Here is a 13,244-nt window from a genome sequence, read left to right on the forward strand (position 1 = left end):
CACATATTCACTTAAGTCTTGTTCATTTATTGTCTAGATTGCTGGTTCCATTTTCCTTTAAGAAAAGTGAAAAGTGCAAACAAGTTAATTACTAATGAAGGGTAAGATTCTTATTCTAAATCCACTCAATCATAATTTATTAGTAATTTGTATGATAAGCATACACTACTACTCAGTATATTGAAAGCACCATTTTTAACCAGGACTTTTAAAATTTCAAAATAGCTGCTTTAACAAGAATCATGATATGAAAGAGTCACAAAGATAACAATTTTCCCATAAAATTTGAAACTGTTAGAAGAACTTTGTTTCGTAGTAAAACTTTTCATTTCTATAGAGATCAATGACCCTAAGCACAGATGTATGTATCTAAAACTTCCAATGCTGGAAAAGAACTTGTAATTAGTATTTTTGGTACTTATTTAGTAAGCTTGAAAATTGCAGCTATTTTTTGTTAGATGAAACAACTACAGAATAGGCTTGTGGGTGGGAAAACTGGAAAATACAGAGTTATATTTTATATATAATTTTATCGCTGTTCTTACAGTCATTAGACTACACAGACAATAACATACTACAAGAATAATGTATTCACTTAAGCAGATGACACAATTTTTGAAGCAGACTGACTTTCTAATATGGTATGCATTTAAACAAAAGCTTATAGTTTAAAAAACAAAAGGGAGAGAAAATACAATAGAAATGGAAACCTGACCTATCTCTAATCATTTCTTTACAAACCTAGGCTACTCATGAATCCTCAACTAATTATTCCATTTTATTGATGGCATTTTTCCCAAGGGAAGTTATTTAAAAAGTTTAACCCCTGAGCAAGTCATGGCTTCTCCTGCCTTTGAAAGTGTCAAGTGCATTGATTATAACTGCAGGAAGTGTTACCTTCTACCCAGAGAATCTCACCCTGCACAATCTTAAACACTGTCTCTCTCCCAAAACGGCTTTGATTCAGCAATTCAGACCGTTTCAGCTGATATTAAAGGCAGAAGCACCACAGAAAAGGGATCAGCAGTTAAAACGAAATACAAAGAGGAAAAAAAAAAAAACAACAGATCTTGGATATGGTATCAAAAGCTTGAGAGAAAAGCAGATTTGAAAAAGACATCAGAGTGACTAAAAAAAGAACAACATGACAGAAATTAAACAAGATTTTTACGTTGGCCTTCTATGCATTTAAACTCATCTCAACCCCTATTGAAATTCCGATCATACCCAAACCCCAAGGCTTTTGACATACTTTCAAAAATCCACACCCCCTCTTACTCTTTTCTAAGTCTCCGGAGTCACTGTTAGGTATCCAACAAGTTGAAGATAGCAGGAATAAAAAAAAATATTGTAATATGCATATGATAAAAAGACTCTTCATGCTCACATTACATTTTGTTTAATTTTGTTTTTAAAACGATTACGATATATTTTTAATATTCTTAACCCAATATTTAGCTAGTAAAAAGAAAGCTTACAGGATTTTAGGAAAAAAGCATCACCTTCTTATGTCACATTTATCCAAACAGATCAACAGTCATTTTCTTAGGTTAGTGACAAACTATGAATAAACTAACATAACGTTCTACAGCAAGCTACTTAGCAGAATAAAGGAAGACAAAGCAATCCTGAAGTAGCTTTATCTTACCAAATGTATGGAGCACATTTAACTGAAAAAATTTAATATAAGCAATTATTATAACAGTGGTAATGAATCTCTACGCATGCACCTTATAAGGGCTGGACTAAATTCCAAAGGGTAATTGGATTTTCAGAACTGCAAGTGGGTTTTTTTCAAGTTCAGTCATGACAGGGCCAGAAGGTAATGATACATCTGCCATGATGCAACAAGCAGACCTGTCTTCTGTCAAGAGTTGAAATCATAAAGGAATAAGCTGTCGTTAGCAACCTCTCCCCAAACAGTACAGCTGTCATCTCATTGTTTTTCTTTGCTGGCATGGGGGCTGGTGTGGGCTTATATACCCTGTCAGTTCAGTATTAGCCTGAGCTTTTAACCTCTTCTTGAATTTCCAACTTGATGAAACACCTATACATGTTATTACATAATATTCCATACCATGTGATCAATTAATATAATTTCCAACTAGCTATGCAACTTGTCCTTCTGTCTGCTTGGTGTCAGTATTTCACATCACACTTGAGGGATTATCCACTCCTTTTTTTCCTTTGTTTAAAAAGGAGTTACTGTTTTTTTCATTCCTAATTTTTTTTCATACTATATTTTATGCCATTTATACATGACGATTTATTTTGTACTACACTGTATGCTGCATTTATACATCGGGAAAAAAGCATATACATCTCAAAAAATAATACATCTAATTACTTGTAACATTAGTTTTCTTAGTATTATTCTCAAAAAAAAGTAAAATGTAAAGAAGTTTTCTTTATGAAGAGGTGCTTTACAGGCAATGTTACTTCGATCACCTACCAAAATGAATATAAACAAATATATATAGTACATTCAGATAAATACTACTTAAAAGAAAATAATATACCACCTTCCTGTCCATTCTATTGAAATTTTATTCCAGTAAAATACTGAAATTCCAAATAAGATCATGATTAGTATGACACTGTAACTACCCATTAATATATGCAGTAAAACCAACATAAATATTACAATTCTATGTAAAAACTGCAAGTGCAAAGAAATGCCAACTGTTTTATTTCCAGTGTCACTTGTTCACCTCACTGAAATACCCTAAGTACCTGTAATCTTTACGTCAAAATTTTAAACCTTGGGTTCTAAAATATGGCAAATAGAATCAAGATAATTTTGTCAAAAAATATATTCTATGATTAAACACAAGATATGGAAGTTTTTCAGCAAGAATTCTTGATATTGCAGTTTAAACAATGTACTTTTTATTTATTTATTTATTTATTTATTTATTTATTTATTTATTACAATAATGTTTAATGCTCTGCCTCATTTTTACAAAATAAGACTCGAATGTGTTACTATAACAGCTACTAACCAATACGGTGAATAAAAGTAATGGTAAATTTACTACTACTTTGCTACACCTGATAATTTTTTTGTTCCTTTCAATGTACTTGACATCTTACTGCAAAAAAAGAAAGTAATAACTCTCAGCAATTCTCATTAAATATTACCACCAACTTTTGTATAAATTAATGACACTAATCTGAATGAATAGATGTTGCCCATCTCATCTTACCCTGTTTTCCTTTGTTCACAGAATCTCTGATGTCTGGATTCTGCCACATTTATTTTGAAAAAATCATCCAGGTTCTTTGAAAAGGCTGTTTTTCTCCTATTTCTGCTATTTCTGCTATTACTCTTACATCAAGCACTAATTTTCCTTTAAGTAATAGTAAGAATATCTAAGCAATCTCATAGAGGGATGGAATTTGAAGCCAGGCAACAATTCTTGCTTGTTTAAAAAAATATACTAAAAATCAAATAGCTGACAGTTGCTGCAGCTGAACTTCATTAGCATCTTTGGGCCCACAGCTTTCCTAGTAACAAACACACTGAATTTCCAAAGGCAGAAAGCATCCATCAGGTTTTTTTGCACTCCTGTAAGAAGTACAGTAAGTTGGTCTCCACTTTGTTCCCTAGAGGAAATGTACCAAAGATAAGAGGACTCCAAAATTCTTCCCAGTGTCCAAGGTGAGCTGAGCTGCTGGTTCCCCCAGGAGCAAGCTGCCACTTTAAGTGGTTTGAATGCAGCTTCTCCTTGCTTTACACCCAGCAGACTTCAAAGCACAGAATCTGCTTCTCTGGTCACTATGGAGGGAACACTACTGCATAAAGCAGTAGCTGCCTTTGTCATCCCTTCTTGCTTGTTCCCAGGTATTACTTTACAGTGTATCACTGGTGTCATTTGTACATCTCCCATCTGAATGTTTTGATTACCATCCATGTCGTTATTCACTTGGCAATGAACCAGACGATCTAACCTCCAGAAATGCCCAGTGACTGACAGATTATGGGAGACTCTGAGCTACCTCCATGAAATCAAAAGCATAAAATGTTAGTTTTTGATACCCCAAACAAAATCCCTAATCAGTGAATTAAATAACTTAGCTCTGTCTCTCACTGTCTCTTCTTGGTGCTGCTTCAGTTACTGTATATACATCTAAATAAAAAGTGACAGAGAAAAGACTGACTCTATGAGACAGTGAATCAGATATTTACTCAAAATGTATGCGAGGTTGAAATTCCTCCCTTTATTTACATCTGCTTACTTATAAAAACTGAATAGCTTCAGTATTGTATTATAATTTTATTTTTTTATTTTGCACTATGAGAGAAAATCTCTTTTTACACTGTGAGAGTTGATTTTCTAATTTTGTACATTAATCTTACCTCCTTTTTGTATAAAACCCTGTAAACTACTTCCAACACCTATTACACACAGGACTGAGTCTACACAATACAGTTTGATATAAAAGATGGAAGAAGAAGTGCTACCTACAGGAACCACTCAGATGAAAAGAAAGATTTCTAGCTACTGGAATTCCCATTAGGATATTTCTCCTTGGATCTTTTCTTTCCAGTATGTATCAGCCTCAAGCCAAGAGAAGTCTGATAAATTTTAAGCCTTTCCATTTCTCCCTGATTTCACACACACTTTATTATAGGTTGTTTATTGTCCTTCTTTCTTGTTTTTGAAAGGGTAGTGCCAGAAAGAAATACTACTCTTCTACTCTTTTCCCTTCATTTAATTTTCTGGATACGAGAGCTAAATCCACCTTATACTGATATATCCCCCCTTTGCACTCCTGTTTGCAGTTTTTCCAAGAAATAAACAGAAACTTGCTTGTGGTAGATCCATCACTGTCTGAAGAGGAAAGCAGCAAAGAAAAAGAAATGCTTTTGACCTATAACTTTTGTTTTGTTTTTGTTTTAAAAGGAAAACAGAGGTGTTGCAAATGCATATTGTAAGTTACAGAATCACAGAATTGTAGGGGCTAGAAAGGACTACTGCAGATCACCTAGTCTAACCCCCTGGTAAAGCAGGTTCCCTACAGTAGGATACACTGAAAAGCATCCAGGCAAGTTTTGAGTATCTCCAGAGGAGACTCCACAACCTTTCTAGGCAGTTTGTTCCAGAGCTCCATCACCCATAGGGTACGGAAGTTTTTTCTCTTGTTTTGGAACTTTCTGTGCTCCAATTTGTGTCTGTTGACCCTTGTTCCAACACTGGGCACCACTGAAAAGAGCTTGGCCCCATCTTCTTGACTCCCATACAATAGATATTTATGAGCACTGATAAGATCCTCCCTAAGTCTTCTGCAGGCTGCACAGACCCAGGTCTCTAAGTCTTCTCTCAAACGGGAGAATACTCTATGAGATCATATGAAACTATAAAAGCAGGGGAGTTGGCGGAGTGGAGAGGGTCGCTAGTTAGGGACTGGCTGGGCGTTAGTTGGTGGGTGGTGAGAAATTGCACTGTGAATCACTTCTTAGTACATACATGTTTTTATTAATATTATTGTTTTCCATCCTTTTCTGTCCTATTAAATTGCCTTTGTCTCAGCCAATGAGTTTCACCTTTTTCTGATTCTCTCCTCCATGCCACTGAGGAGAGAATGAGCAAGAGCTGTGTGCTGCTTAGCTGCCTGCTGGGTTAAACTATGTTTAGTACAATCACAGAATATCCCAAGTTAGGAGGTACACAAAAGGATCATCGAGTCCATCTCACAGCTCCACACAGCACCACCCAAACCCAAACCCTATGTCTGAAAGCAGTGTCCAGATGCTCCTTCAACTCTGGCATGGGGGCCGTGCCCCCCGCCCTGTGCTGCAGCCCCTTTCCCTGACCCCCAGCTGCCCTCCCCTGACGCAGCTCCATGCCGTTCCCTCAGCCTGTCGCTGTCACACACAGCAGAGCTCAGCGCTGCCCTCCGCTCCCTGTGAGGAGCTGCAGCCGCCATGAGGGCTCCCCTCAGCTCCTCTGCTCTGTTCATTGCACACTCAGGGGCTGCAGCTGCTCCTCATAAAACTTGCCCTTCAGACCCTTCATCATCTTCGTAGCATTCCTGGATGCTTTCCAATAGTTTTATGTCTCTCAAATATTTTGGTGCTCAAAACAGTAAATGAACATTTGCAAATGAAAACCTAGTTGCCAGAAAATGTTTTAAGCTATATGAACTTGTTTCACACTCAGGGGAATTTTCAAATCCTAGATATGATTAGCCACTTCATATTCACAGTTTATTATATATATATGAAATCCAAGTTCTCCTCTCATCAGCTCTGTAATCTTATGCTTTGATAAGATCTACTGGTTTTGCTCAGAAATAAGACGTCTTCTAAGAAGAAACACTAGAATATCAAGGAATATAATTCCTTCAAACTGGCGACACTGTATGAGGAGCTATCACAATTTTCTTTCAGGCCATTTACTATCTAGGTCAGTTATTTTCATTTCATACGTAATAGAAATGCCTAAATCAACTAGATGATTGAATACCAGAAAACGCAGAAAAGGATACAATTTTTACTAACTAAAATTGGAACCTTTATACTCATTCTACCACAACTTCCTGCACTTGGAAAAGTAATTTATATGATCTGTACAAGAAGTAATGACCTGTCTCTTTTTTTTCTTTTAAGTCATAACGTAATGACTCCAAGTCCCTTCAGCAGGGTTTGACTGCTATTGATATCGCCTTATGTAACCAGACAGACTTTCAGTTCTCACTACGGTGAGATGCCATGATACCAATAATACCAACATGCTTAAAATAATACGATTTGATATGCTCTATAGCTGATTTTACATAATAAAAATCATTGCAGATAGTATGTGCTCTACACAGTTAGTATATTTGCCACAGTGTTATGATGGACAAAAGAGCAGAGTGGCTATTACAACAGTTGGAATTATTCAACTAAAGTGCACTACAAATTAAAAAACCCAACATGTTAAAGAAGAAAATCTAAAGATAAAAGCATCAAGACCAAGGTCCTCATGTGATCACGTGGTTACAATGTTGAAGATACTTTGTCATGAAACCACTTTTGTTGCTTTTCTGTGATTTTTAAAAAAGTGCTCAAAATGCAGAAATACAAAGCCTGTTTTTAAGGTTATAAGCTTGAGGGAATAGAGCTTTTCCCTCTATTCCATAGACACAATCATAACATTAAGTTGATAAAAAACAGGAAAAAGAATCTAGAATTCTCCTTTCCCAGAAATATAGATTTCAAGATTTTCCATTTAGAGATATTATCCCCAAAATGCTCAACATCTGATGTTAGCCACAACAGCATCATCTTTAGGGAAAAAAAAAAGTGCATGCATGTAAGCATCATTATTAAAATGTATGCAACTACAGCACTCCAGCTTTCTTAGGAAAAGCTCTGGAACTCACACTCTTGAAATTAATCTTCTACACCTGACCTACTAAAAATCTCTATTAGACTTTAGAAGCTTCTAAGTACTTTTGCATTTGCCCTTGAGTCTTGATTTAAAATGTTTTATGTTAAAGGAAGGCAAACTGGTATGTAGCTACCTGTTTTCTGAAGGCCAACTATATCTTGGGCTGCATCAAAAGAGGGATGGCCACAGGGAGAGGGAGGAAGGTGACTGTCCTCTGCCCTTGTGAGGTCCTGCCTGCAGTACTGGGGCCACCAACACAAGAAAAACACGGACGTGTCAGAGGGAATTCACAAGAGGGCCACAGAGATGATCAGAGGGCTGGAGCACCTTTCATAGGAAGAAAGGTTAAGGGATCTGGACTCGTTCAGTCTGGAAAAGAGAAAGTTCTGGAGAAATCTCACTACAGCCTTCTGGTACTTCAACTGAGTCTGTAAAAAAGAGGGAGACCAACTTTTTACATGGGCAGATAAGGACAGGACAATGGGGTACGGTTTTAAATTAAAAGGGGAAATTAATATTAAATATGAGGAAGAAATTCTTTGCTCAGAGGTTGGTGACTAACTCCCTGGAAAAAGCTGCCCAAAGAAGCCACGGGTATCTCATCCCTGGACATGATCAAAGACAGGTTGAATGGGGTCCTGGGCAGCCTGAGCTGGTGGGTGGTAGTCCTGCCCATTACAGAGGGTTGGAATTAGATGATTTCTACAGTCCCTTCCAACCCATGCTATACCACGATTCCATAAATTGCAAAAGTTTCAGCTTCACTTAGCAAAATGTGCAACTATCACAATGAAAATGCTGATATTAAGGGTAAAGCATCTTGACAAATATAATAGCTAATTTTGGATAGGCTTTTTGAATGTTTACTACAGTAAGTTTCACTAAAGCAGTAGGAAGCAAGAGATGCGCTATACTTCAGTGTTCCACGTTAAAAATATTACACGAATTATGCATTGTCTCTCCTATACATACAAAACTACAACAGAATAGTGTCCATAAAATGTAAATGCTTTTAACTGTCAAGTATTGATAGGTGAATCACAGTGAATCAGTATTCAGTGCAAAACTGAAAAAGACTGTGCCTCTAATAAATTCAGTACAAGTCTAGCAAAAAAGCCTGCTGTTATCATGAAAGCTAATGTTATCACGAGATTACAACAGACGTTGAGTGAGAATATGTACAAATTTAATGAAATGTAAAAGAAAACACTTCAAATCATAACAAATTTCTGTAGTGCCTTGTATTGCATCTCATCGCCTGTTAAGGGCTCTTGTCACATTAGATACCATATTACCCTACGTGGCAATGCTGCCACAGAATGATATAAAACTAAAAAAAAATTTTACTGTAAGAGAAAAACTTAGATCTATTTGACAAAAGTTCTTAAAATATCAAGTATTTGCATCACAAATAAGATGATCATAAAGGAAAATGTAAAATACAGATTAAAATACTACAACATTTCAGATTCATAGTTCTTCTTACATTAGTACACACGCCTATACATACACACAGAAATGTACATATACACACTTTCACTTACCTCGATAGCTTTCTTTATATATGGTATCTGTGTGCCACTGTCCAGATCTTCATTAATGATAAGTCTCCTAGCCCACTGACCTGCTCTGACAACACCATTACCATGAATTAGGACCAACAGTTTGTCAGGATTTGTTAACGCATCTTCACTCATAAAGATAAAGCTTTTTGGTTCATTCTCAGCGGCATCAACCTGCAATTACAGCCGATACAGACTTTTACACACGAATAAAAATTTTAAAAGAACATCTGTAGTTATAGTCAGCACCCAGAATTGGTATCAAAACATGCACCTTTTTTTTTTTTTTTTTCTATTCATATATTTATTTTATGGTCTACTGTGTACCCAGCACAAATAAAAACAAAGCAAAAGCTAATATCCCTGCTACATAATTTTGAACCTTAAATATGCTTTAGAATGGTTAAACACAGATGGTTTAAACTCAATTATAGAAACAAAAAGGTGGATGGGCATGGTCAAAAAGAATGCTATGGCTTCAAAACAGAAATTGTTTGCAGTAATTTATTGGAAAAAGAGAGTCCATAAAAGAACAATCTTTGAAAAAACGAAACACAAAAATCAAATAATTTGTCACCTCTTATATGTTTGAAGCAAAAATAAAAGTCTGATGTGGTAAAAAAAACATCCAAGAGTTCCATCTCAGTCAACTCAGCATACATACCCAGTAAACCACGTATAAGCCAGTATCGCAAATCTGCCTATTCTAAGTTTAGTAAGTATAGCTCATTTAATAAAATACAGAAGTCCAGTTCAGATCTAAAGCAGTTCAGCAGCAGGACTCAGATACTCTCCTATAGGAACAAGCACCTTCAATATTCAGTGAACCAACTTTTGTTCTTAATGTAGACAGTAAAGGTGTGCGTTTTGCTTTTTTACAAACAGAAGTTCTATAAAACAGGCCTTTACTTGGCTTTGTAAGCCTTGCTCAAAACAGAAGAGCAATGTTTGTGGTCATTCTTCCTTTTTCTCCTACTTGAATACGATGGAAAGGAAGGGTAGATCAGGATCCCTATATCCTTTTGTACTCCATACTCCACAAACCACACAAACTAACTACAGTTGCTAGGAATATCCTTGGGCTGCCTTAAACTCTGAAGTAGTGATGGGTATGAGCCTGACACTGAGAAAGGGGAAATGGCTGCTTGGAATATTCCAGATTTTCTATCTTACTTGGATATGCTATTCATCATCCCTCAGGAAAAATCAATTCTGCATGAATCTCCAGACTTTTTAAAAGTAAGTCTTGCCTATTCTTTTTTTTTTTTTTTTTTTTTTTTCATGAAGCCATTGAGTATGCTTGAACAAAATGAATCTGTAACTGGAAGAACATTCAGCATCTGCCATAGGGCTGAGGACCTGACGCTCTATTCCAGAATAACAAGACATTAATGCATCTCAGCTTTCATTCTTTACAACAGGAAATGTACTCATCTTCTCCCACACTTTGCAGAAAAACAGAAAATGTAGTGACAAAAAAAATTCAATTGAAAAGAGTTTATGAGTAGAACTATATTGGGGATACAGTCATATCACACAGCTATTTCTGAAGTACCAGTACAGATATCTTAAAACCGAGCATGGAAGATGTAAACAGCCAGATAATATCAAGTCTCAAATAGTACTTGATATGATGTAGTTGACTTTTGCACACAGACTGAATACATACAATAATATAATTAGGACAAAACTTTGAAAATTTGTGTTTCAGCAAGCTATGTCCTGGTTGTATGTTTCAGTATTTAGAAAACTAAATTTCTGTTGAGCAATTAGGAAATATAAGTACCTAATAATCGTATGTTCTAAAAGACACACTTCTACTTCACACTTCACTGCAATTACGCTAACATAAAAAAATAAAAAATATCTATTAAGCTATTAAAAAATAACTGTTTGTTCCTTTCTTCAACCGAATTACCATTGGAAACTTTACCTCAAGTTAATTTCCAACAGTAACAATTTGTTAAATCCAGCCTTCACTAAAGAATGCCCATAAAGGTCATTCTTGTGCACAACCTTATTTTATTGGCAAATCAATGCAGAACGCCACTTAGTGCTAGACAAACTGAGTACATTTAAAATAATTTATTTTTATCAGCCACTTTCTCTTCTGCAGCTATTCACACGCACATTTCTGATCTTTTGTTTAAAGACAAATTGAATGAGTTCAATGAAATGCTTAGATTCAATTAGTCTAATTTTGCTTGATTCAACATTGTTATTCCCATGCAATAACAGTCTTATACAGATTTCTAATTAGGAATGTCAAACAAATCCATATTTTGTTGATAATTTAGAACTTAAAATTATGTTCAATTTTTACTTTTCTCACCTTTTTTTTTTTTTTTTTTTTTTTTGTTCCTTTTTACCCCGGCAGCCAGGTTGAGTTCAAGCTGGGCTTTGCCTTTCTGATTTTCTCTCTGCACATCTTAACAACTTTTCTGTACTCTTTCTGAGTCGCCCGTCCCTTATTCCACAGGAGGTAGATTCTCTTTTTCTCTTTTTCTCCCAGAGCCTCAAGAATAGCTCCCTACTCATCTACGCTGGTCTTCTTCCCCGCCAGCTCATTTTGCAGCTCAGGGGGACAGCCAGCTCCTACACTTTTAAGACTTCCTTCTTGAAGAGTGACCAGCCATCCTGGACCCCTTTACTCTCTAGGACTGGAACCTAGGGGATTCCCCCTACTAGTCTTCTGAACAATTCAAATTCCGCCCTCTGGAAGTCCAAGGTAGCAGTTTTGCTGTTCCCCATCCTGGCTCTACCAAGAATCGAGAACTCTACCATTTCATGGTCTGTCCAAGACAGCCCCCGACCTCCACATCTCCCACCAGACCTTCTCTGTTTGTGAACAGCAGGTCGAGCAAGGTAGCTCTTCCTGTAGGCTCTCTGATCAGCTGCATCAGAAAGTTACCCTCCATACACTCCAGAAACTTCCTGGACTGCTTCTTCGGTGCTGTGTTGTATTCCCAGCGTATGTCGGGGAAGTTGAAGTCCCCCATGAGGACAAGGGCTGGCAAGGACAAGGGCTGGCACTATCCAGCCTTGTAAACAGAATTCCCCCTACATTTTATATGCTCCCTTCAAGTATTCAATCTTAGATAAGCTATCACACGATGTATTAGTGTCAGTGTATAGTATATTTCAATAGTAGAATAGTTATTATTTTGCATAGCTGCTACCAATACTTAAGAGTAACAACAAAATATTCTAGAAATCCAATCTTATTCTGACTTTCATCCTTAGACATTGATGATTTAACTTGATTTTCAGTTCTCAGCCATTAGCAGACTAAGATCTAGAGGTCTTTTATGCTGTCCATTGGGCATCCTTTTGTTAAAGACTGCTAAAGTTCAAAACTCTAAAGGGAAAGAAAAGCCCAATGTTTTTCTTATGTTAGTTAAGAAACACATTAAAAATCCTAAGGACAAGTGTACAAACAGGTGAAACAGATGTACTTTGAGGGCGGAGGAAATAACAGGGAAAATAAATCTAACAAAAGACTCTACGGACTGAGAATTATGAGTACCTGGTGGAGGAAGGAAACCGCTAAGTTGATTTCAAGATAAGAAAGTCCCCTGCTATGTAGTTCTACACAAAACATGCTAATACACATTTCTGTCTTCATGAAATTGCATGTCCAGATTTATAATTTTTCAGTCATACAGTATAGTCATTCAGTACAAAATGAAAACTTCTGATCAATACTATGAGCAGCAGACTAGCATTTGGTGATTACCAGAAACAAATGAACACACCTGAACCTGGTGGAATTTTTACAATCCAGCATTAACTGGACTTGGGTAACAAAACAGCAAATACGAGCAAGCAGTGGAGATAAGAGTTTGTTGTTTCTCAGAGAAAAATAATTCTTGACTTTCCAGTAGATCAAGAGAACCACTGAATGAAATTTTATCTACTGTAGTGAAAGAGCAAAGCATTGATAAGTTAGAAGACTCCGCAGTGAGTCCTTTCAGTACTATTCAATAAAACATGTTAGTAATTATTTAAAATTCTATCTCAGACATTCCCAGAAACTGTTAAAGATGCATTTAATTCAGAAGCACCCTCTATTTGTCCTCAACAGCTGAAAAACAGCAAAGATCAATCACTGATTATGCTATTTAAAACAGAGAAATGCGAAAGCTTCATCTGAATTAAAAAAAAAAAAAAAAAAGGAAAAAACAAGGAAAAAAAAAAGGAAAAAACTTCAGTCTTTTTTGTATTAATAATTCAAACTTCAATGGAGCACAAAATGAGAAATTTAAAAGAAGTAATTGAACTGTTTCTCCGTGAATATGAGTCT

At 36.2% G+C, this 13,244-nt stretch overlaps 1 protein-coding gene across 8 annotated transcripts in view; it reads right to left on the reverse strand.

Annotated features, from left to right (window-relative positions):
* The window catches only part of FAM172A (family with sequence similarity 172 member A), a 255,691-nt gene that overhangs the window by 183,971 nt on the left and 58,476 nt on the right, over positions 1 to 13,244 (reverse strand). For all 8 annotated transcript variants that reach the window (XM_052700345.1, XM_052700342.1, XM_052700347.1 and 5 more), the window contains one exon: positions 8,924 to 9,115. In XM_052700345.1, coding sequence (XP_052556305.1) covers positions 8,924 to 9,115 — 192 coding nt within the window. The remainder of the gene's footprint in view (positions 1 to 8,923; positions 9,116 to 13,244) is intronic.

Source organism: Tympanuchus pallidicinctus, unplaced genomic scaffold, assembly GCF_026119805.1.
Source record: "Tympanuchus pallidicinctus isolate F22 unplaced genomic scaffold, pur_lepc_1.0 scaffold4, whole genome shotgun sequence".
NCBI classification, from domain to species: Eukaryota; Metazoa; Chordata; class Aves; order Galliformes; family Phasianidae; genus Tympanuchus; species Tympanuchus pallidicinctus.